This window comes from Myotis lucifugus, unplaced genomic scaffold (genome assembly GCF_000147115.1).
Source record: "Myotis lucifugus unplaced genomic scaffold, Myoluc2.0 scaffold_1303, whole genome shotgun sequence".
Classification (NCBI taxonomy): Eukaryota; Metazoa; Chordata; class Mammalia; order Chiroptera; family Vespertilionidae; genus Myotis; species Myotis lucifugus.
The window spans coordinates 41628-66695 of NW_005872351.1; the positions used below are offsets into that span (position 1 = coordinate 41628).

Genomic DNA, 25068 nt, shown 5'->3' on the forward strand with positions numbered 1-25068 from the left:
TAGGGGGTGACACCTGTCGGTGACACGTGTCGGTGACACGGGCTGACCAGAGCAGATTGCCCAGCTGTTTTCTCTTTGTACATTCCAAGTCTCATACAGATTGATACTCCCAAGTTTTCAGGCTGCTGAGTTTTAAAAAACAACTTTCTGACATTAAATATTTTAAACTATATACATTTTCCTGAAGTCATCCACTATCCCCAGTTTGCACCAAATGTGAGAGTTTCAAAGAACTGTTTACCAGTGGCCTCGCTCCTGGATGTGTTTCCGGAAGTCAAACCCAGTCAAGCCCAGGTGCTTTGCAGGTGTGTCAGAGCGCGGCCGGCCATGGGCGGGAATGTGGGCAGCGATGCAGTCCGTAAGGGGGTGAGCCCTATTCTCGGTCCCCGCTCCTGGGACCAAGGCTGATTGCCGGCTCCTTGAAGACGTAGCTCACTTTTATTGTGCCCGGAAATGGTGGTGGTGCTTAAATACCCTAGTTCAAAAAAATATTTTTTAAATCTAGACATGAGAAATTACCAGAATTATAAGCCCATCCTCCCATCTTATAAGGAAGTTTAATAAGGGACATTGTCTCCCGTTAGCTCTCTCACTGGGCTTTGCTGAACATTGGGTTCGTTTTCAGTCTGAATGTCTAGAAAGATAGCACTCTAATAACCGATGCACGGAGCTTCCGATTCAGGGATGAGAGGCGGATGGTTTCTAATTGTATTTAGTTGAGTTTATTTTGTTTCCCTTGAGTCATGAAGGAAGTTTGTCGGTGGTGTTGAGCTCCCTAGTATAATTCAACTGTCAACAATTACGCATGTTTCATGCTTCCAAAATACATGACAGTAAAGAGATTTCTATTCCAGAACCTCATTTTAACGACTGTTTAATAGTGGCATTTATCAACATCTTTGTTTGAATATTCATATTAAAACCTGAATTTTTCCTCAAGATTTTATCTAATATGAACATTAAAAATTAGATTGCTTAGCCACAGCTGGTTTGGCTCGGTGGATGGAGCGTCAGCCTGCGGACTGCAGGGTTCCGGGTTCGATTCCGGTCGAGGGCATGTGCCTTGATTTCGGGCACATCCCCAGTGGGGAGTGTGCAGGGAGCAGCTGATCGATGTTTCTCTCCCATTGATGTTTCTAGCTCTCTGTCCCTCTCCCTTCCTCTCTGTAAAAATCAATAAAATATATATTTTTTAAAAAATTAGATTGCTTAATATTCACTAAACTAGGTAAGAGAATTATTTCAAAATAATTTTCACTAACATTCTTGAATTAATAAATTTGATGTTGACCTAGTACAAGTTAGTTCTCTGCTTGCTTCGGCCCCGAACGCTGAAATGCAAGAAACTCAGCCCCAAAGGTAGGATGAGAATAGGCAGGAAAAAGGGATGCTTCCTCTATAAAGGGGCTTGTTGGATTTTTATTTCATTTACTTTTTTAAAATATATTTTTATTGATTTCAGAAGAGAGGGAGAGAGAGAAACATCAATGGTGAGAGAGAATCATTGATCACCTGCCTCCTGCACGCCCCACTCTGGGGATGGAGCCCGCAAAGCAGGCATGTGCCCTGACCGGAAATCGAATCATGACCTCCAGGTTCATAGGTGGACACTCAACCACTGAGCCATGGCGGCTGGGCAATTTATCTTTCTATCCTCACCCAAGGAGTAAGAAATGTGTTCTCCATTGGTCTTTCAGAGAGATTGGAAGGGAGAGGAGGGGATAGAGAGGAAAACATCCATGTGAGAGAGACATCGATTGGTTGGCTCCCGCACACACCCCAAGGGGAAGGATTAACCTGCAACCCAGGTACTTGCCCCTGATTGCCCCTGATGGGGGAATCAAACCCTTGACCCTATGGTATGCAGGCCAACACACCAACCACTGAGCCAGGCTGGTCAAAGCGGGATTTTTTTTTTTTTTTTTTTTTTTTTTTACAGAGAGGAAGGGAGAGGGATAGAGAGAAACATTGACGAGAAACATCGATCAGCTGCCTCCTGTACACCCCCCACTGGGGATATGCCCCAACCACGGTACATGCCCTTGACCGGAATCGAACCCAGGACCCTTCAGTCCGCATGCCGACGCTCTATCCACTGAGCCAAACCGGTCAGGGCAAAGCTGGATTTTTTTAAGTAATTTTTATTGATTTCAGAGAAGAAGGGAGAGAAAGATAGAAAAATCAGTGATGAGAGAGAATCATTGACCAGCTGCCTCCTGCACGCCCCCCATTGGGGATTGAGCCTGCAACCCAGGCATGTGCTCTGACCAGGAATCGAACTGACCTCCTGGTTCATAGGTCAACACTCAACCACAGCCACATCAGCTGGGCCAGGGCTGGATTTTTAAATCGAAAATGTCACTGAACTGTTAATGGAGAAATCCCTTGATTTATTTCTCCTCTACAAGCTTAGTCATTGGAATTTTATTATTTTTAAGCAATCTATAATAATAAAAGCATAATATGCAAATCGACCGAACGGCTGAACAGCAGATGACCTTCTGGACAAAGCCGGGGCTGCCAGGACCTACTCTTGCACGAATTTCATGCATTGGGCCTCTAGTATATTTATAAAAGACAACCCTTATTGCTTACCCAGTGTGTGCCAAGCACTGCAAAATGTTGTGTATTTTCTCATTTAAATTTGTTCTGACAACCTTGTGAGACAAGTATTATCATCCACATTTTACAAATAAGGCTCAGAGGTTCACACGACTTGCTTGAGGTCTCGGAGGTGGTGAGTAATAAGCTGACAAGTAGTAGGTCTGACTGCTAGTCCAGTAGATGAATGCAAAGCAGCGGGGGCATCTGAGCCTGTGGAACGACCTGACTGAAGCCAAGTTCCAGCAAAGCATTCCGTCCAGTTCCCGTGTCCACAGGCGTTAGCCCCGAAGAGCTGCACCTGCACCATAGTGCCCAGGACAGAGCCCTTCCTGTGAGTGGGATCCTCTGCAGACGCTGGCTCCTCCTCGGGAAGAGAGTGCTGCACGCGGAGAGGGCAGCTTCATGCTGTTCGTTCCTTCCTCTGTGCGCTCCAGGCTGGTGCAAGCAGCGAGACTGCAACCTGAGGCCTTTGCTCTGACACCCACTCCCAAGAACGGGGAGCTCCCATTGCAGACTCTAATCAGCCCCAGGTTTCCTGTGGGCTCCCTCCCCTCCCCACAGGCAGCTCTTTAATGCACAGAACTAGGGTGTGGGACAGATGAACTGGCCACAGGAAACCCTCAACCCACCACTGTCCACAACTAAACTGTAATGACCCCCCAAACACTGGAAAAGTTGTGGGGACAGTGAAACGTAATTAAGTACGAATATTTCCTACTTGTTTCTTTTTAGTTATGAGTGATTTAATGAAAATCCATAATGCTAAAGAAAAATATGCATCTTCCCCACTAATTCCACCTGGAGGCAACTGCAGTTCGTTTACCCATCTTCTACTTCCTACAAGCATACACATATTATAGGGCTTATTTAGTTAAACCGGATATTATTAAAACTAATGTGCATGTTGCTCTTCCTGAACAGTGTATCACCCATCCCTGCAGGCCAACACCTGTGTTCAGATGTATCGTCGCTATCTTTCTATAAACATAATCATGTTTCTATAAATTATTTGGACCGTTGGAGTGGCTTCAGTGGAAGTGGCTTAAGGAACTGCAACTTGCAGCAAACCGCACTGCGCGCTGCGGCCGGTTTGGCCCAGGCGTTGGGAGGCCGGACCAGCGGGAGCAAAGCCTTCCCAGTGGTCAGTAGCCCGACGTGCGGGAGGGGCCTGACGAGCGCGGGAGCGGAGTGCACCGGACAAGGCTCCGCGCCGCCTCCCACCTCCGGCCGCCAGAGGGCACTGTCGGGCCGCCGCCGCTTCCCCCGGCGCCCCGCCCATCGGGCTCGTCCCACTCCCCGATTGGCTGCGCGGCGGGAGCGCGCCGAGTCAAGGGGCGGGCCCGCGCCCGCTACAAAGCGACGGAGGTCACGGCGCGAGGAGGTGCGCGCCGCCGCCGCCCGGTAATCCGCTCGCGGCCCTCGGCGTCGCCGCCTCTGCCCACCGCCGGCCGCGGGGGACCCATGGAGGGAGTGAGCGCGCTGCTGGCCCGCTGCCCCACCGCAGGCCTGGCCGGCGGCCTGGGGATCACGGCGTGCGCCGCGGCCGGCGTGCTGCTCTACCGGATCGCGCGGAGGTGAGTGCGCGGGCCCGTGTGGCCTCTGCCCCCGCCCCCGCCCCCGCCCTCCGCACGCGGCCTTCCCGCCTCGGCGGTTCCGGGCCGCACGGCGCCTCCCTGCCCGTGCCCGGCGAGGCCGCGGCTTTGCGTGGGGCCAGGCCTTGTGCCCACGTGCTGAGACCCGCTCTGCACGCCCCCACCCCCCAAAAGAAGATCGGAAGCGGCCGAGAAATGGGTTGGGGACTCCAGGAATGCGGGGTGGGCGCGCGCAGCCCGCACGTGGGTTATAAACTTCCCTCTCCAAGGAGATCTGTGCTGGGAGCCGCAGGATCTGCAAGGCCCCCCCAACCCCCACCACCACACCCCCGGGGCCCCCAGCCCTGCGGGAGACCTCAGCGGGGATCCGACCGCTCTGACTGCTTTCCGCCCTCATCCCGGCTCCCAGGTCCCCGAGAGCAGGCGGGGGTGGCCTGGTCGTAGGTGGCACTTTCTGGTCCGCTCCAGTCTCAGGTCTAATCTCACGTTGGCCCATTGCAGTCCCCCGGCCCCTGCTCCCCCCAGAGAAGCTGCGGGGCAGGAGGACTGAGTAAGCCGGTAACTAGAGGAGTCAGGGTGGTCCGACCCTGAGGCCAGCATCCCCAACCCCTGGTCCAGGCCCCCCACCCCACCCCCAGCCCTGGCCAGGCTCAAAGACCGTGCCAACCCCCATTCAGAGCCAGCCTGTCGCAGGGACCCCGTGCTCCGGGCTGAGCGCTTCGGCAGGGACTGCGGCCCTCGGACTGTGCCTCCATCCAATCCCCTTCCCCAGCGACAGGGAGAAAGGGGGGGCTGTGAGAACATTCTGGGGGCGCGGTGGGCGGGGTGTGTGAACCTCAGATCTTAGGTGGAAGAAGCGAAGGCTCCTGCCCACCTGTGACCGCGCTGGGACTTGAACCTGGGTGGTCTGGCTGTCCTTATTTAACCACCACCATGTACCACTTCTCACCCAAGGGAAGAAGGAGGGAGGGTGACTGAGGCACAGGCCTCTCGGAGGAGGAGGGACATCAGCTGTGTGCAGGCTGAGGGGGGGCAGTCTCCAGCGCAGGGCAGTCAGGCATTGAAGGAGCCCCAACTCGGGGGTCCCTGACAACCCACATCTCCAGTCTCCCAGTTCCTGCCCGGGTTCTGGAAGCCGGGAGGGCTGGCGGGACCAGCTGGTTGAGTCCTTTTATACCGGAGGGGACAGCAGGCAAGGCGCTTTGCTCAGGGTTGCAGAGCCTGGATGCTGCTGCCTCCCAGTGAACCCGGGAGCAGAGCCTGGGCCGGGCACTGTCCCCAGCGTGGCCGCGCCTCATTTGTGCGTAGTGTGGCTGCCGTTTGGACTGTGTGGCGTGCTCCTGTGTCGCGTGCTTTGGCCGTTCTCAGACTGCCGGCCACAGCTTTCCCTGTCCCCGAGGCCGGAGGCCGGGCCTGGTGCAGAGAAGGACATGCTGGGCGAGGGGACCGGGGAGGGTCCTGGGAGGCTTGTGACCCAGCAGCAGGAGGGGTGCTGTGGGGTGGCCTTGGGACCTGAGAAGGACCAGCTCTCCCCAGGATGCTCTGAGATGCTCATCGAGCACTGGCCGCTGTCCTGATGGACGCAAGACCAGCCCCCTCAGGCTGAGCCCTTGTCCCCCAGGGAGGAAAGCGTGTGACAGGAGCGGGGGCTTTGGCCACTGCATGGGTTTGGGGTGACCCTCCCGAGGAGAATTGTGTTTGGAAAGTGATTTGGTCTCGTGGGGGGTTGCAAGCCCAGCACAGAGGTGGAGGGGACACCAGGAGAGGGCCCCTGTCTGGAGGGCCACGGTGCTCCGAGCCTCAGGCAGGGCCATCCTGGCTTTCCCACCCATGCTGCCACCTGGGCCACCTGGGGGGCAGATCCACTTTTCTCCCCTTTCTACAGCTAAGGGAGAAGGCTCCTGCCCTTCGGCACCCAGCTGTTAAACCGCAGCCGCCTCCGCCAGCTTCAGCTCCCGGCCCAGCTTCGAGCTGCCTGCTCCGGGCCCAGGCAGCCTGTGGCTGTCAGCACCAGCACAGGGGGAGCCCACACCTCAGCCTGCCCCGGGCGCACCCCCTGCTGCTCTGCAGTGCGCCCATGCTCGGGACCTCAGGGGCCACCCACAGCACCCAAAGGGTTTTACTGGGTTCTCCACGTTGTCATGTTGGGAGGCCCAGGGGATGCAGCTTCAGGTTAAGCAGCAGAGCCTTGTCCTGGCACCAGAGTCCTGTGTCCGCCCAGCGCTCTCCAGGCTCTCCCTGTGCTGCGTGCTCAGGCTGCGGGACAGGCTCCCGGGGCGCACGCTGGGTGGTCCCCCTCGGCCCGGCAGCCCCGCCTATTTGAATGCCATCTGTTCCTGTCGCCCTGCTGGCCAGCAGACCTGTTCTTTAGGGTGACAGCAGATGCTCCACTTTTTGGCTTCTCTCCTGTGGCATCTGTCGCCAGCTGCCCCGTGAAGTCCCCGTTCTCATCCTTGTCCAGGTCGGAAGTGGAGAGCTGGCTCATTTCTGCCTCTCTGTGGGCCAGCTCTCTCTCTGGGGGCCTCGCTCCCTCTCTGGGGACTTAGCTCCGTGAACCCGAGGTCTGCCCGGGGAGGTGGGTTGGGGCTCCGTCTCGGTGTGGCAGGGCTGCTGTGGGCTTTGGCTTGTCCTGCCCAGAGGCCCCTGGGGTCCTGGCTGGCGTTCTGATGCTGAGGCCCAGGAGACAACTTCTTGGATTCTCCCTGTTGGATAGGACAACATGTGTTGCTCACTCAAGGCACAGAGGAGCAAGTGAGAAGCCTACGAGGGGTTCAGCAAGGACTCCCCTCCTCCTGGGGCCCTGCCAGAGGTTGGCCTCTTGCCCCCTAAGGGAACCAAGTCTGACTCAGGGAGACCACTCTCCAGGCCCCTTCTGGGGAGGCTGGGCACCCTCAGGGCCTCGTGGGAACGAGTTGGCACATTGGCTCCCCAGATTCAGCCCCCGGACAGGGCTGGTCTCCTACCTGTGGGCTCACAGCGGGCCCAGGCCCTGGAGCTGCAGCCCCAGGGGGGCCTCACTCCTAGAACACGCCCACCTGCAGGGAGTGGTGGGATGTCGCGAGCTTTGTTTTAACTAAACATCTGTGATTGCGGGGGTTGGGGGGAACTGCTGGGTGCTGCTGTGTCCATTTTCCTCCCCGGGGTGTTCAGGCCTGTGGAGGATGGTCCAGAGCTGCCGCCCCTGCTCCTGAGGGACCCCTGCCCCCGCTGCTTCGGGCTCCTCTGGGCCCCCAGAGCCAAGAGCTGAGCACAGGGTAGTGTAGTGGGAGCCGGGCGAGCACCTGCTGGGCCCCGCGCTGCCTCATTCTGTCTTGTCACATCAGACCTTCTGCACTGGGAGTGGGTGGTCCCAGAGTCCTGCTGGGGCAGAGGTTTTGGCTTGGGGAGGAGTGGTTTGAGGGGTTTATGGGGGCGGGGGGGTCATTTCCCTGAGCAAGAGCGGGGACAGGGCTAAGCTGGCATGGAATAGATGGACCCAAATGCCTTACAGCAGGCCAGGTGGAGGTGGGTGTAGCCCAGAGGACACCATTCCCATTCGCCCACGTGTCTGACGCAGGGGGGCCAGTGCTGGTGTGTGGGGGCTGCGATTCGCCCAGCTCCCATCACTTTGCTAGCTCATCTGCCGCTCACAGGCCTGCGGACCCCAGGGACAGCCCTGAGGCGCTGAGGGGGATGACTCCTTGACCTGTGGACCCCCACCTGCCACGGTGGCCCCTCCCCCACTCGCACGCTGGGCAGGGATCACCAAGGGCTGAGAGTGACCGGAGCTGGAGCCGCTATCCCCAGGGACCAGGGCTAATCCTCCTCCCTTCCTGCCACCGGCTTCCAGGCCAGGCTCATTTCCCTAGCAACGGAGCTGGAGGTTCCTGGGGGAAATGGTGGCTTCTGGGTGGGAGGGGCTTCGAGGCTGGCTCCCAGGGCCGAGGCTGCAGTTCCTGCGTCCCCGCCACCGCCCCCTGGGCTGGCGTCTTTGTCCCCTTCCCCATCTCTTTATTAATGTGCTGCCAGCTCTTCTGCTTGGCTGCAGTCCCGAGGCCGGTGCAGGGTGATGGGGGTGCGGGGTGAAAGGGCTGGAGGGTCCCAGGGGCAGATGAGAGGTCACCTGCCTGCATCGTTACCACTGGGACCCCCCCACCCCCCCGCACAGTTACAGGGGAGCCTGTGAAGCAGGTGCTGATTAACAGAGAAAGCCCAGGGCTTCGTTCCCGGGTGTGCCGAGTGCTGGCACCTCAGCGAGCAGGGGCGTCCACACCTCCTGCCAGGGCTGACCTTCCAGGCTCTTCGCCTGAAGCCCGCGAAGCTGTCCGCGTGCTGTGCGGTGGCCACCTGGCCCTCTTAGCTCCCTAGTCCTCAGGGAGGGATTGTCATGATCCCACTGGCCAGATGGGCAGGATGACTCCCCCAAAGGCCACTCCTGGGACCGCAGTGCTGCTCCCCGGGCCCTGCCCTCTGCTGTGGACAGGCTGACATAGCGGCCCCTTGTCCATTGTGAGGGCTTTCAGAGCTGGGCCGGGGTGCGGGCTGCAGTACAGGGGGCAATCCCTGGTTCCGTCTCCTCTGTCCGTCTCTGGCTTGGGGGAGAAGTGGTTTGAGGGGTTTCTTGGGGGGCACTTCCCTGAGCCGCCGCCTCTCTCCACCCACCCCCTGTAACTCCCCTGTGGGGCGTTTTGGCCAGGCACAGTTACACACTCCCCGGTTACAGGTGGTAAGACTGAGGCTTGGGGAACTCCTGTACCCGCGTGGTCAGGGGCAGGGAGGGCAGGAGGCAGCTGCAGTGTCACGAGTGGGAGCTGCTCTCAAGGGGCAGGATGGTGGCAGAGCTGGCCCTTCGCGTGGCCTGTTGGCTGGATCCTTGTGATGCACGGTCCCCGAGGTGCTGTGACCCCACACGTTGCAGGCGTGGCCCCAGAGAGGCAGGAGGAATGGAGGGAGGACAGACAGGGCCGAGCGGGAGAGGAGGCGCTCCGGGGCTCACAGCCAGCAGTGGCTCCTGGAAGCTGGGGGCTGTGCCAGCCTGTGGGCAGTAGAGTCGTCTGTGTAGTGTGGCCGCCACTATAGCCGGGTCCGAATGGCACCCCCAGAGCTGGAGGTGGCCTGGCCAGGACCCCAGGGCTCAGGCAGCTGCCTCCCGTCACCTGCTTGTGTCTAGATTCCGAGGACCAGGGCTTTGCTGGGCAGTTGCTGCACACACACCCCCATCACACCCATAGCCAACGAGGTGGCGGGAGGGGCCCGGCGCACAGATCCCTGGTCTCTGGGCTGGGATTACCCTGCAGGCAGCACCTGTCACCGCATGTGTGTCTGCGCGTTCCCTCCACCAGGAAGGGCTGGCCCCAGCCCACAGCTGCCTCTAATCCCCGCCCCTTCTCCTCCCTGGAGGCTCTGGGAGCACCATTTCCGCAGCCTGGGAACAGGCCTCCCAGGGAGGGAGCCAGGGCTGGGCTTGTGGCCTGACCAGCGTGAGCTCCAGGATGCCAGCGGCCCTGGGTCCCCTCGTGGGCGTGCTGGAGCCCAGGGACCTGGTGAGTGGCGGGACCTGGAGGGCCAAGGAGAAGCCCAGGCCCGTGTGGCCTCCTTGCTGGTCCTCCCGGTGCTGCCTCCCGCGCCCCTTCCTGGTCCCCGTTGGGCGCAGGCACAGAGTTCTTCGCTGACTCGACTCTTCCCTGTGCACAGGACGAAGCCGACACACACCACTGTCAACTGCTGGTTCTGCGCCCAGGACACGGTGGTGCCCTACGGAAACCGCAACTGCTGGGACTGCCCCCACTGCGAGCAGTACAACGGCTTCCAGGAGGTGCGGCGGGCCCCAGCCCTTGTCCAGCCATCCTGCCCCCTCCCCACAGCCCGGGGGGCCCAGGTGACTTGCCCAGAGGCACACCACCGAAGTCGGCAGGTCGGGGCTGAGCTCCGGGTCTTTCTGGCTCACGCTCACGCCCACTCTCTGCTTTGCGCTTGACCAGGGGTCAGCGGGCTCCCTGCAGAGAACCAGGGAGGCTCTAGGCTTTGCGGACCACACTGTCCCTGTCCCCAGGACTCAGCTCTGCCAAGCCACCATCACTATAGAAACCTGGTTCACAGACACAGCGCCCCCTACGTGCCCTCGTTTGCAGGCCCCTGCACCACGCGTGGGTCCGGTCTGGGCTGCGCTCCCTGGGGCTGCACTCGGCAGCTTGCCTGTGGGGGTTCCTAGTAAATTCTGTGGAGGACAAGCAGCTGATTGTTGCACGGAAAGAGAGAATGGGAACACGTGAAGCTGCTCCACTGGGGTGTCACCGCTCCGGGCCTCTGGCCTCACGCAGAGCCCCCTTTGGGTCGGGCTCCCCGCTGATTCTGTCCCTCCCCCCCCACCCCCCCCAGAATGGTGACTACAATAAGCCGATCCCCGCGCAGTACCTGGAGCACCTGAACCACGTGGTGAGCAGCGCGCCCAGCCCCCGCGCCCCTGCGCAGCCACAGCAGTGGGTGAGCAGCCAGGTGCTGCTGTGCAGGAGGTGCAGCCACCACCAGACCACCAAGATCAAGCAGCTGGCCGCCTTCTCGCCTCGGGATGAGGTGAGGCCGGGACGGGGAGGAGGGCGGGGAGGAGGAGGGGGGGGGGGGCATGCCCAGGGCTCTCCAGACAGTGCCCGCTGGGCCTCTCCCCACCCTGACCTGTGCTGGCCCCCCTCCAGGTGTGTTTTTCATCTCGTCAGAGCATGCCTCCATTCTCCTTCCTTCTCATGGTTCCTGCTCTCTTGGCTCCAAGCCTGGGAACATCATGGAAACCTAGTGCCTGCCAGTCCCGAGGGGTTTGTCCCTGGGCAGGGGCAGGTGGCTCCAGCTGGGCCCTGTCAGACCCACCCTGCCCCTGTCCCTCTGAATCAGGCTTGCCCACCGCTGGCCGGACACTCTGCTCTGGAGTTGGTGGAGGGGAGGGAGGCTGGATGTTAGGCGTTCACCTCCCCCGGGCCGCCGTGGGGAGTCCTCTAGCTGGTCCTGCCTTCCCACCCCCAGGCTGGTGGTTGTGACCTCAGGAGCTGAGGCCCCGAGATGCTGCTCTCCCAAGGCCCAGCCTGGGAACGAGGCGGGGAGGGCGGGGAGGGATGAGAGAGAAGGAGGCATGTGTGACTTGGCAGCCAGGGCAGCTTTTGGTCCCAGCAAGATAAGATCAAACTAATAACCCCGCTGGCTCCTGCAGACAGATGTTTGTGGGCCCTGGAAATGGAGGGGAGCGTTGCTGCATCCTTAGGAGGAGGGGAGGGGAGGGGAGGGTTGGACTGTCCTCAGGCTGTTCCTGGAGCCCAAGGACCCTGCAGCTCCCACTCGGCCCAGCCAGGGGCCTCCCGTGTTCTCTAGACCCAGGGCTTACCAGTGGGCAGCCCTGCCTCTGAGTGTCTGTCTGCTCCAGTCCAGGTAGCGTCAGCCCAGAGCCCCCTTCTGCAGCCTCCTCTGGAGCAGAACTGGCCGGAGTGCCTGCCTCCATGCCTGCGGGTCCCGCTGCGTCCTGGGCTCTGGGCTCTGGGCCAGCCCTTCCTCCCAGTAGCCGTCGTCACGCACTCAGGGTGCTGTTTGTCCTGTTGGGCAGTGGAGGAAGCAGGATCAGAGTGGGGACAGCTTGCCCATGGTCACCCCACTTGTAAGGGAACCCAAGAACCTGAGCCTCTGTCCCCGGCCCGCAGGGCAGATATGACGAGGAGATCGAGGTGTACCGGCACCACCTGGAGCAGATCTACAAGCTGTGCCGGCCGTGCCAGGCGGCCGTGGAGCACTACCTCAAGCACCAGAACCGCCAGCTGCGCGCCCTGCTGGTCAGCCACCAGTTCCGGCGCCGGGAGGCCGACCAGAGCCACACGCAGGTCTGAGCGGTGCGCCCACGGGGCATTTGGGGCGGCACAGCCCTCGGGCTTGTGCAGGAAAGGCCCTCACAGAGGGCTGGGCCCACTGACTGGTGGGCAGCTCTCCAGAGCCAAGACCCTTCTCCCTGGGAAACAACCTTCCTGTGGGGCCCTGTCCCCAAGCCCCTGTGTCAGCAGCTGGAGAGGGTGTCCCCAGAAGAGCGGCTCAGTATTGGGGTCCACCATCATTTACATACTTGACGGTCTTGAGCCCCAATGTGTCTGGGTACTTTCCCTCACCTGCATCTGTCCCCCACACCTGGCATTTCCCCAAAGCACCGTGTGGCGGCCGCACTCTTAGGCTCTGCGACGCCCACTCAGCCAGGAAACCAAACGGGGAGGTGAAGTAACTTGTAGAGGGCCCCACACCGCGTGTGCCAAGGCACCAGCATTTGAACCCGGAACCAGTTGGTTGAAAGTCATTAATTTTTTAAAAATATATATTTATTGATTTCAGAGAGGAAGGGAAAAGGAGCAAGAGATACAAACATCAATGATGAGAGAGAATCATAGATCAGCCTCTGCACACAGAGAATTGAGCCCGCAACCTGGGCATGTGCCCCACCAGGAGTTGAACCATAACTTCTGGTTCATAGGTTGACGCTCAACCACTAAGCCATGCCAGCCAAGCTAAAAACTCATTAATTTTTTATCACGGTATTCAGTTAGTGGAATGTTCTGGGTTTTAAAGATCTGATTTAGTAGTGAGTGGATTTAGATCTAACCCACCCCCTAGGTCCCCAGATGTGCCTTGTGTCCAGTGGCATGTGGTTTCCAGTTCACAGCGGCTCCTGACCACACGGCCCGCAGCCCGTGTTTGCACAGCAGGACGCTCGGACCTGTGGTTTTTCTCCTCACCACGTGTTCCTACACTGAACAACTTATTGCCATATTTTTAAACTTACCTTTGGCCAGAGTTATTTATATGTTTATTATAATTCCAGTTGAGATTCCAGTAGGAATTTATGGTGAGAATTTGGCAAAATCAATGAAAAATGTACTAGAAAGAATAAGGTCACCATAATATCAAAAAGCTTTCTTTAAAGAATGTGGTGGACCCCTCCCCACCCAGTGGGGTGAAGAGCCAGCCATGGGCCGGGTCAGTGGTCTCAGCGGTGAGCCTAGAGACGGCCGAGAAGGTCCGGGGATCTCGGGCCTGGCCAAGACGGCATCTCGGATCATCAGGTCCGGGGTGGGTTCTTCAGCGAGTGCTCTGGGGCCCTGGCCAGACCCCGAGCACAGAGTGCACAGTGGCAGTGGCTCTTGCCATCTTGCTGACCAGTCTCTCTCTCCCTCCCTCAGAGCTTCTGCTCGTCCGCGGTGAAGGCCCCGGTCCAGGTCATCGTGCTCCGCGCCCTCGCCTTCCTGGCCTGTGCCTTCCTGCTGGCCACCACGCTGTATGGCACCAGCGACCCCTTTGCCCCGGGGGTCACCCTGCCCCCAGCTTTGCCCCCTGGTGGCAATGGCTTGGCAGCCCCTGACAACGGCACTGCAGCTCCTGACAACGGCACTGCCCCTGGGGCTGAGGGCTGGCGGCAACTGCTGGGCCTGCTGCCGGAGCACGTGACAGAGAAGCTGCAGGAGGCCTGGGCCTACGGGCGGAACCACCAGACGGGCGTCGTGGTGCTGGGCCTGCTCACCTGCCTGCTGGCCATGCTGCTGGCCGGCCGCATCAGGTGCGTGTGGGGCTGGAGCCAGGAGGGCCTGCTGCCGGGACTGGGCTCCATTGTGTAGTGGAAACACAGCTGTCCCTCCTCCCAGCAGCTGGGAGTCCAGTGGGCGAGACCAAGTAAATGACTTGCCTTAGAGGGGGCAGCGGCACTCAGAGCAGGCCCCCACTGACCTGCTGGTTGGGGCCGCCAGGGCCAAACTGCCTCGCTTCTCCACCTCAGACTCCTGATAACCACTGCCTAGTGGGCGGTTGGAGAGTCGAGTGGGTGCCCTTGGGCCCCTGATTTCCCTCCATGTTCCGATTGGTGTCCACGTCATCTCAGTGACTCAGGGAGGTTTCTTTTTTTCTTTTTAAAGTATATATTTATTTATTTCAGAGAGGGAGGGAGATAGAAACATCAATGATAGAGAATCGTTGATCCGCTGCCTCTTGCACTCCTCCTACTGGAGATTGAGCCTGCAACCCGGGCATGTGCCCTGACTGGGAATCAAACCGTGACCTCCTGGTTCATAGGTCTATGCTCAACCACTGAGCAACACTGGCCGAGCTGGGGGAGGTTTCTTAGCCCCGTTTTACAGGCTGGAACATTCAGCTCAGGGAAACTGGCCTGCTCAGAGCTGAGCAGCGTGTCAGTGCTGGAGGCGGGTGGAGAGGCACATGTGCTCTTGGCTCTGGATTCCGTCCTCTGAGCAGGACGGGGTGGGTGAAGGGGCAGCGAGTGGGAGGGTGAGGGGACTAGTCTTGCCCAGATGGGCCCTCACACAGCCCCACTTCCCCTCAGGCTCCGGAGGATTGACGCCTTCTGCACCTGCCTGTGGGCCCTGCTGCTGGGTCTGCACCTGGCCGAACAGTACCTGCAGGCCAGCTCGCCCAGCTGGCTGGACACGCTCAAGTTCGGCACCATGTCCCTGTGCTGCCTGGTGGGCTTGATGGCAGCCGTGGCCACAAGGAAGGCGACGGGCCCACGGAGGTTCCGGCCCCGAAGGTCAGAGAAGCAGCAGTGATTTCGGGGGGAGGACAGATGGACGGACAGCCCCAGAGCTTTGCCCCCAGCCCAGAGCAGGGCACTTCTCTGTCTTGCCTCTTTCTTCCTGCCTCACTCTCACCCCTGCCCAGCCTCGAGCCCCCGTCCTGGCCCAGCCCTGCACTTCCCTGAGGAGTCGGGCCTGCCCCCTTTTCTTTCCACACCAGTAAGTCCTCCCCCAACCTAACACATTCTCGGGTGCCACCATCTCTCTGGCCAAAAACCCTCTCGTTGCCCCAAGGCTAGAACACGGGTGACACCCACACAGGCTGCCTGTGACCTATGGCTTCCACCTGGCAGCTCCAGGCATCCCATCCTGCCACGGCCCCTGCCTGGCTCTGACACCGTGGGATGAGGCTACTGTCTGCTTCTCCTTGCACCAGCCCCATCTCTGAGCTCCTGGCACAGGCTGGTGACAGTGGCTGCAGGCTGAGCCCTTGCCACATGGCCTGACCCCTTGGGCATCTTGACACGGGCAGCTGCTCCTGAGCGGGGCCCAGAGGAGAGCCCCGTGCCTCGTCCCCATGTCCCTTCTCTGGTCTGTCCCTTTGGTCCTGCCCAGTGCCCAGCCAGCCCTGCTGGAAACCGTCTGGGCTGCCCCCTGGGCCCACTGCCCCATTCCCACTTGGACCTTCCTGAACCCCTCTCGCCCTCAGCCTCCTTCCCTGGGAATGGAGGGTGCAGTTCTTGGGCCCAGACTGGCCTTGATCATGAGTTTGTAGGGCAGGGGTCTTCTCGAGGTGAACAGTAGGAAGTCCTGCTTCTGCTGTGGTCAGCAGGGTTCTGGACAGCCAGCCATGGTGGGAGCTTGCCCAGGTTGGGGGGGTCTGGAGAGTCCTGTATGCATCTATTTGGCACGGCTGTGGGCCAACAGGCAGGATAGGGCATGCACACCCTGCCCACTCTCCTGGGAGCCCCTGGCTCTGCCCTCAAAGTCAGGACCCCAACCCTCATGGCTGGGCCCTCCACCTGCCCCTGCAGGGTTCAGGCTTCCAGGCCAGGGCTGCCCTCACTGGCTGGCCCTGGCACTGCCCCAATCGATGCCCGGGATGTCCCCAGTTCTCTCTCCCCTCCATTGGATGCCTGGGAAAGATCTAGTTGCCCAAGGCTAGCGCGGGATAAGCAGCCCAGGGACGTGCAGGTCCATGAGGGCACTAGGTCATTGTCATTTTTTGACTCTCTTGCCTGTCACAGTCACTACTCCTCTGGCCCCTAGAGCCCTCACGGAGGGTGCTGAGGCTCCCAATTTCTACTTTCCTGTGGGGCAACCAGAGTCCACAGAGGCCTCGGCGGCTCCTGGGTCAGGGGAGGGGGCAGCCAGGGCCGAACCTCAGAGTGCGCCATACACTCCCTCCAGGGCCCATGTCCTGCCACTCTGCACGTCGGAGCCCAGGGAAGGCAGGAACAGGTGACACAGGCATGAGGGCCACTCAGCAAGGGGCCCCCGACCCGCTGAGCCTGCGGGGCAGGGGGCACAGGCCCTGGCCAGACCTGAGTGAGGTCCCAGGGGGCACAAGAGCTGCACCTGAGCCCGCTGTCACTCATCCTCATGTTCACGGGGTCCTAAGAGGCTGCCCCACCCCACTGATCCCGTGCCCCTCCGCATCCATGTGTGAGGAGCCCAGGGAGTCAGGAGCTGCCCCCAGCAGCTGTGTGGCCTCAGACCAGGCCTGCCTGCTTGTTGTGTGTGGAGGGAAGTGGAGGAGGAGTGGGGATGCAGAGCCAGGACCTAGTCCTGCTGGCGCGTCCGCCTGTCCCTTACCAGCCAGCCTCTGAGGCAGGGGAGGCGGCACTGCCAGTGAGGGCCAGGAGTGTGCCGGGCTGTGCGCGGCCCTCGTCTCTGGAGCCTCCTGTTCTCAAGGAAGCTAATGACTGCTTTTCTTGGCGCTGAGGAGAAGCAGGACATCTGTGTGTGTGTGTGTGTGTTTAAGTTAAGTTATTTATAATCACCACAACCAGCTCCCTAGCTGGCCGGGAGCCCCCGCTGAGCAGATGTCTGCCTGCCCCGGCGGGGATGGGAGGACCTTCATGAGATGAGCCTCAGCCTGGAAGGCTTCCTGGCCTTTTTAGAGTCGGTGACTTTTTTAATTACCCATCAGTCCCCTAAAGTTTCATTACTTGGAGCCTATTCCAGCCCCTTCTGACGTTAGCGGCAACAGCTGAGGAAGTGCAGGCACCGCTGAGATCGTGGCTTATTAGCTGGGAGTGTGTCACCCCTGCCGGGGACCTCTGTCCCCAAGACCTGAGGGAGGTACACGTGCTGCCTTCTTCCTCTGGGTCTGGGTCCCCACCCCGGCCCAGCAGGCTCCTCCCAGGAGCGCTCCGCCTCGCAGCACCGGCCCGGAGGAGCGTGTCCCTCTGTCTGTGCCTGTTGCCTGTCGTCTGTCCCTGGTTGTGTAGAGCTGCAGATGATTGTCTAGTGGCCCTTGAATCCCTGTAACCGCAGCTCCCGGCCGGACGTTGTGTGTTCGATGCTGTATTTTAAATAAATGCCTCCGGGGCCCTGCTCTGACCCGTGGGCGTCAGGTATGGAGTCTTTTTTGTTTTTTCTTTCTGAGGCGTCTGTGCCAGGGGCGGGACTTGGGGGTACAGGCGAGCCCCGGGAGTCAGGCTTGGGAGCTGGCGACATGGAAATGGAAGGACACAGGGCCCAGCTGTCCTTGTGTGCCCTGCGGGTGGGGTTCTCCCGTCTCAGCAAACTGCTCCTTAAACAGCTTGCTCCTTCCCCTCTTGGCGTGGACTGGGGTTGGGTTGAGAGGCCAACGTCCCTCCCTGTCAGATGGGACACTGTACAAGCACCCGGCCCTCCCTGGACCCCTTTATCCGGGGACGTAGACTCAGATTCCAGGCTGGTGCCTCTGGAGAGGGTTCCGGAGCGCGGGCGGTCTGGGCGCCTGGCCAGTGGAAGTGTCGGTTCGTTTGAAGCTCTCGGGAGCCAGCCGAGACGGGCCCTTTAACAGGAGGCTCCCAGGAACCGGGCTGCAGTCGGGACCAGAGCTCACACTCAGCACCTTACAAGGATCCGCTAGTTGAGAGGGTCAGACCGAAGAACTGTCTCCCCCTCCGTGCCAACATTTTTAGTGGCATCAGAGACGGGACAGCCCCTGTGCCAGATCATGCGAGACGGGTCTTCGGCACGGGGCGGGTCATGGAAAGTGCTGGCAAGACCCAGCTTGTCCTGGGCCAGCTGGCCACCTGGGAAGCCTGTCGCCCGGCTCGGACCCTCTCCTCTCTGCCTGGGGCGAGGGGCGGGTGCAGGAAGCCCCCGAGGAGGGGCCTGGGCGCGCCCTGCTCCTCAGCGGCTCAGGACACACCTGGGTCCTCTTGGAGGCACGGGCCCAGCAGGGAACAGCTTTATGCACCATCAGAGCAGGTTGCCAAAGGTCCCGGCGTCCTTTGCTGCCTCTACATGCCTAAAGCTCCCCCTTCTGCCACAAAACCGTAAAGTCGTACCTTTTATTTTGGGGGGTGGAGGGGAGGCTTCAGGACAGGTCGGCAGGTGGAGGCTGGGGCGAGCGGCTTGGCTTGAGCTCCTGCCTTGATTTCCCCATGCTCCCCGCCTTGGGTTCTGGAGTCCAGGAAGCCTGCTGGCACTCCAGACAGCATTCAGAAGGTCACGTGACCTCCAGGAGGGCAATGCTGACCCTGCACTTTCCTCAAAGCTTGTTGAAGGGGCGGGGTGAGAACTAGCGAGGAACTCCTCGGGTGCAGCTTGGCTAGCAATGGGCCTGGGGGGTCCCTTAGCCGCCCGGGCTCTGCTGCAGGGCCTGGCCAGCCTGCCCATCCGTCGGCACACTGACCGTGGGCTCCTTTGTCCCTGGGGATCGAGGTAAGGCCGGACCTCCCGCAACTCCGTCCAGACAGTGAGCAGACTAATGTATTAACTGCCTCTGTCCCCGCCTCTGTAATCGGTTGCCTTAATCAGAAGCATGGTTGACATTCTGGCTTGGGGCCACCAGGTCCTGTTGTGTGATTTGTACCATTCTCGAGTTAAAGGGACACTGTCACCTTCCATCTTTTGGGCAGCCTTGTGGTCGCTTACGGGTCTTCTCCAAGTTCAAGTTTGGCTTGTGTCCTGCGTGTCTCTTCCTGGGGATCCTAAGCCTGGCCACCCCCCTCTGCTCTACAAGACACTTGAGATTCATGTCCATTTTTTGAGCCCAGGGGGCAGCAGTCGGACCCCCGGAGTCAGGCCCAGGGAGCAGGGCCCCAAGCTTGGCCACTGTCGGAGGCTCTGGGCACGAGCAGGAAGGACAAGGGGGAGCCCCAGGCCACTGGCCGCTACTGGGAGCCTGGCAAGGGGCTGGGCATTTTTGCTTCAAGGCGAAGGGGTGGCGTGAGGTTGGCAAGGGCGACAGTGTCACTTTAATACCGAGACTCGTAGTGGAACTAGTTTGCTGTGACGGATCGGAGGGGGCATGCGGGGCGGTGGGTCACGCTGCACCTCCCAGCCACCCGATCCTAATGGTGTGAATGTGGTCGGACTGCTTTCCGCTTCAACTAACGCACGCCTCCTCTGGGACCCCGACTCGGGCCCCCCCTGTGCCGAGGGCGAGGGGACAGCTGGCGGAGGCCGCTCCCGGGCCCTCCAGGCTGACCTCTCCCTGCCCGCGGCCTCTTGCAGGTACCTCCCCGGAGACTCGGCCGGCCTTCTCCCCACGTGCCCCGGCCTGGCCATCCCCTACCCGAGCGTTGCAGCCTCTTCACCGTCTCTCTTCCTCCCCACCTCGCCCGGCTTCCTGCCCCTCACCAACCAGCAGCTGTTCCGGTCTCCCCGACGGGCCTCGCCCTCCTCACTGCCAGGCCGCCTCAGCCGGGCCCTCTCGCTGGGCACCATACCCTCTCTGACCCGAGCAGGTAAGAGGCACTCGGGCATTGGCGGGCCACACGGGACTGGGGGCAGCTGGGCACCGGGACTCCAGCTGTGTACAGGCTGGAGGAACTGGGTTCAAATCCGGCCGCATCCACTAAGGAGCTGCCCTTCGCCCAGGGACTTACCCACTCTGAGCCTCAGTTTCCCTCAAGAAAATAAGACCAGTAGTAGGACCGGCCCCGTGGTGGTTGTGAGAGAGAAGTGAGAGGATGTATTTAAAGTGCTCAGGAGGGCAGTGCGTCCAGCAGGCGCTCGGTAAACGTTGGAGCCCTTCGCGGGGTTTATTCCGCCTGTTCTTGCCCTGTTGTTACTGCTGCTGTTTTCACACCTGGGGCTGGAAGTTTGCCCCAGCCGTTCCGTGTGGTCCAAGGGACAGAGGGCAGGATTCAGTTCAGGTCCGTCCTGAGTGCTTGCTGCCGTGGGCCCTGCCGTGACCGCCCCCTGATCCTGGTCGTCAGCACTGTCTCACTCTTCACCTTCCCCGTAGGACCATCCTGGAGAGGGGCTGTGAACTCAGCCGTTTTCCTGCTAGAGCTCTGCGTGCTCTGTGATGACCCTCAGCCCTGGGGGAGCTGCCTGGAGCAGGCTGGGGGTTGCCCTTGGGCGGGGGGGCCCTGAGCAGGACCCCATCTTCTGAGACTGTGGGCGCCTCTTGGTTCCCCAGGGCTTGCTGACGTGCAGTCATGTCTCATTTCAGCCGCTCAGCTGCTCTGCCGAGTGGGCCAGTCAGACACCCCTGAGCCTCGGTTTCCTTCGTGACTTGCCCGGGGTCCCACTGCTGCCGGGCGGTGGGGGTTGAACCCAGCTGGGGGTTGTTGCAGGTGGGGTCCCGGTAGGTAGAGGGTGGGCCACAGGGACGGTGTTTGGGCGGAGACCTTCGGGTCGGAGCGAAGGTGGGATTGCACCGTGGGCCTGGACTCTGGACATTTCTGTTAACCTCACGGGCGGAGCGCTGGGGGAGGGGCTGCTGCCTGCGCTCCTGCCTGGAAGCCGTTGATTAGCAGAGTTCCCGAGTCCCTGCGCGGGTCCCAGCCCTGGCCTGGCCCAGCTCAGGCCTCCTGGGCCCTTCGTGCGCAGCGGCTGGGGCAGGGGGACCATGGGGGGCCCTGGGCAGGGGGACCATGGGGGACCCACAGCTGCCCTTCCCCACCTGACTGTTGTCTGGAGCTGCCCGCCAGGGGTGGGAAGTGGTGGGTTTGGGCCCACGGTGGTGCGGATTCCAGAACCATCTGGAGGGAGAGAGTTTCGGATGGCTGGGGTGGGCAGTCTGAGTCGTGGTTTATCCTCTAAAAAAGGAAATGACTCGGGTTAATGCGCCCTCGGGTGAATGGCAGGGCTGTGAGTGACAAAGGCTGGATGCGGCAGAGCAGGCCATGGTGCTGGAGGGCGGGCGCCCGTCGCTCGGCAGGCCTGACCTGTGCCCTTTCTTCCCTCCCAGACTCAGGGTATCTGTTCAGCGGGAGCCGGCCGCCGTCTCAGATGTCTCCATCCGGGGAGGCTCCTGTTTCAGGTAAGAGGAGTGACGGGGAGGCTGCCTCAGGTGGGGCAGCGTATGGGCCGGGGTTTCCAGAGCGTCAGGCAGGGGCACCCCCTGTGTGCAGGCCTGGGCAAGTGACTGACAGCCCTGTGCCTCCATTTCTCCTGTGAAATGGGCTGATCGTTAGGGTTAGATGGAATGCTCTCGTCCTCATCCGTGACCATGTGGGGATGTGCACTCGGGGTCCCGCCTTCAGCAGGGCTGTGGGGAGCTGACCTTAAGCCTCAAGAGTTGGTTGCTGTCCCGGCCTTGCTCTCAGCTGAGGGCAGTACCAGGGCCTTTGGAGAGAAATCGCGAGGCAGAGGGGACATTGCTGAGGTGCCGCGGTCCTCTCCCCGCCCGGGGGCCTGGCGGACGCAGGCTCCTCCCCCCGCTGCCCAGCCTGGCCTTTCTCCTGGGGTAACAGGAACAGAAGAGCCGCCAAGCTGACGGTAACTGCACGTGCAGACTGACCTTCACAGTCGCAGGCGCCTGCGCTACAGGCACGGTGTTTGTCGCCTCCACCCTCCAGGTTACTACCCTCTGCTGCTGGGGAGCTGCCCCTCGTCCCCGTTCCCTTCCCCGGCGCCCTCCGTGGCCGGCTCGGTGGCCTCCAGCGCCGGCTCTCTGCGCCACCGCAGGCCCCTCATCAGCCCTGCCCGGCTCAACCTGAAGGGGCAGAAGCTGCTGCTGTTCCCGTCGCCGCCCGGGGAGGCCCCCAGCACCCCCAGCAGCTCTGATGAACACTTGCCCCTCAACGGCAGCCACTTCAGCATCGAGCCACCCCAGGTCCCACAGAGGCAGCCGGCGCAGGACACGAAGCACACCGTGGGTATGGCCCTCTGACCCCTGCCCTGGGGGCAGGAGAGCCCAGCTGGGCTGTGGGGCGCCTCTGGGATCAGCGCAGTGGTGGGGACCCCCGTTAGGAGGCTGCACAGGGCCTGTCCTTGATCTTCTCCCCAGCTCCATGGCCCCTGGCTGGGCTTCTCATGACCTTGAACCCTCCAGGACATTGCTCTCTGTTGGCTGATATTCTTTTCTTGTTTGGCAATTGACCTTGAGGCTGGTCTGTTCCTTAGGATGGATCAGAGACGTATTATGCCCTGCCAGACTGTGTCTGATAACAGATTTTTTTTTTTTTTGCTCAAGTATTGTCTGACTGTCCTGTCCTGGGGTGGCCTGTGAGCACCCCCTGAGACACCCCTTCTCTGCAGACATGAGGTCCATGCGGGAGAGAGGCAGCGCCTGCAGCAGCCACTCCATCAAGAAGGAGGACGACTCGTCGCAGTCGTCCACGTGCGCGGTGGACACCACCACCCGAGGGTGCCCCGAGGAGACCACCTGGAGAGGTCTGCGCCTGAGTTGTTTCGGGGGGAGGGCAAGGCAGCATGGGGCCTCGGTGTCAGCCAGAATCACCCGTTCTGTCTGGGACCTGACAGAGAAAGACCCTCGAGGGGCCCCCTAGTGACGGAGGGCGGTCAGGTAACCCGCCCAGCACCTCGGGATGCAGTCCGAGCTCCGCAGGCTCCCTCCCTGTTAGGGCCGGGTCTGCATGCTGTGACAGTAGCCTCGGGTCACGTGGTCACAGGCGGCTATTTAAATCTTAACAACATGAAAATTTGGTAACAGTAAACGCTGAGTTCCTCCGCTACACCAGCACGTTCCAGTGCTCCAGGAGAGCTCACCTTCGCAGACGCTCCGGGAGGGCGCTGGCCTGGGCCGGGCATCAGTTCACATCCTGCCTCCTCCGCCTGCGGGCCCCGGGGCGGCTGGGAGATCCAATCCTGTCAGCACCTGGCACTGCCCTGGGGGAGGGGCACATGGATGGCGAAGATGGACACAGGGAGCTTTCCTGGAAAATTTGGGTGCTGCCCCAAGTCAGGTGGGGTCTGGGGATGAGCGCGGCAGCATCAAGGTCATGCTGGGGCACAGAGGCTGGGGGACCTCCGTCGCCTGCTGACCTTGGAGGCCTGGGGGGTTCTAGTCCCCTAACGCCCTGTTTCCTGTGTGTGGCGCCAGGTCACAGCCCCATCACCACGGTGAAGCACAGGGCGCCCCAGCCAGTGCTGCCTGAGGCACGGACTCAGGAAAGGAGGGAAAGGAGGCACCTGTAGGGGCAGGCCTTGACCGTGACCCGGGCTACAGTGTCCAGGAAGGAGCCGTGCCTGTGGTGGGCCAGGGGCTCTCAGGTGCAGAGACCCCACCGCGGGTCCCCTTCTGACCTTCGTGCCTTTGACTGGGTGTCTCTACTCTCTCCAAGGTCGGTTTGGCCCCTCCCTGGTCCAGGGCCTCCTGGCCGTGAGCTTGACTGCCAACGCCCTCTTCACCTCGGCCTACCTGTACCAGAGCCTGCGCTGACCGAGGGCCCGGCCTCCTGCACTGGAGAGCCAGAGAGTCCAGGTGCATGCTGCTGCCACTGCCGCCTGCCCGCCCTCCTCCGGGCCCTGCCCGCTGGACTGAGTTCCTCCTCGGAATGCCTTCTCCTCACGTAACGGAATGGACTGCGGGGCTGAGGGGCCTGTGAGGCCACCCTCCGCCCGTCCATCTTGCTGACATCAGTTGTTTTTGGTGCTGCCACGGAGCCACGGTCCCCGGGGGCTGCACTGTCCAGCCCTGCCTGTGTGGCCGCCACCACTGTACCTGCAGCAGGAGCCTTGCCCTGGGCCCCGCTCCATGGGCCACGGGCACATCTCCGTACCGTGCGCCCCGTCCCCCGGGGGAGGCGGGAGGCATGGCCCCTGTGTCCCGTCCTCCACCGGCCCCTTGAGGATGAGCTTCCTCTGCCCCCACCTTACCCCTTCCTGCTAGTCCTGGGCCAGGCCTGCCCTCTGGCTCTCCCGTGGGCACCTCAGAATTCCTGGGTCTCCGGCTCCGCTGGGCCTGCAGGACTCGTGTGAGCATCTTGCCCCAAATTCCCTTCTGCCCAAGTGCACCCGTTTTAGTACCTCTGGTGGCCTCTCGGGCAGTAGCCCTAACCCTGAGAACACTACCCAGGGCCTTGCTCAACCCTCAGCTGGTTGCGCCGTGGGACTGCCCAGGGCAGCCTGCAGGTGACAGATGAGACCACACCCCACCGCCATGAACCCGGCTCCTTCCCACGGCTGAGACCCCCTGTCCTCTCATTCTGCTGACACCACGGGCCGGGTGTGGCCTCTAGTCTGCAGGCCACCTTGGCTGGCTTTGTTCCCTCCCGTGCCCTCTGTCCCTGCCATCACCCTTCGGCCGCTACTGCACGATTGCTCCCCCTCACCCTGGTGCGGGGTCCTGCCCACCCCTGAAGGGGGGAGGGACCTCGGGATGGCACAGCGACCCTCCATGATGCTGTGGCTGTCAGACCCCCAGTCCCCGCTGCCCTGGGCCTTGGACAGAGGGTGGGGCAGCACATGTGTGTATGTGACTGCACATGTACGTGCGTGTGACCGTGCAGGCATTGGTGCTGCTTGGGGAGGAAGTGGCTGCCTGGATGAATTCTGTGACACGTGATAGGGCCTCAGGCAGGAGGAGGGGTCTTCGCTCCACCATTCAGGGATAAAGTTTAATTTTATTTTTCTACACATTTCTGCCAGGGGAGGCATTTTGCTGGGAAGCAGGATGCCCCCATCCTCCCAGCCAGGGAGGGTTCGTTTTTTTAAGCTTTGGGTGCTTTTTTTAGTAATTTTTTTTTACCACGTGGGGAAGGAGATTGCTCTGGCTTCCCTCTCCCTTTTCCCCCCACTCGCGTCCTAAGAGCTACTGTCTCCTGCCCTGACCCGCCCCGAACACAGGGATCGGGGACCTGAGGGCCACGCCAGGACCCGAGTCCAGCTGCCGAGATGGTTCCAACTCGGGGTGTCTCGGCCTCCATTTGTACAGGGGACATGTGTCAACTTCTTAATTTTATTTTCTGCCGAATAAAGCCAAACTCCATTCTAAA

At 60.9% G+C, this 25068-nt stretch overlaps 1 protein-coding gene across 2 annotated transcripts; it reads left to right on the forward strand.

Annotated features, from left to right (window-relative positions):
* Positions 1–3950: 3950 nt before the first annotated feature.
* TMEM201 (transmembrane protein 201) lies at positions 3951–25068 on the forward strand. Of its 2 annotated transcripts, XM_006107620.3 has the most exons (11): positions 3952–4178; positions 9870–9990; positions 10554–10748; positions 11855–12031; positions 13373–13746; positions 14524–14727; positions 19391–19623; positions 21078–21149; positions 21688–21987; positions 22370–22504; positions 23416–25068. In XM_006107620.3, exons 1-11 carry the CDS (start codon positions 4066–4068, stop codon positions 23511–23513), a joined length of 2022 nt encoding a protein of 673 aa, XP_006107682.1. In that variant the 5' UTR covers positions 3952–4065; the 3' UTR covers positions 23514–25068. The 2 variants fall into 2 exon arrangements, with proteins under 2 accessions (XP_014305119.1, XP_006107682.1); XM_014449633.2 differs by lacking the exon at positions 23416–25068 and having other exon boundaries at positions 3951–4178; positions 22305–22501.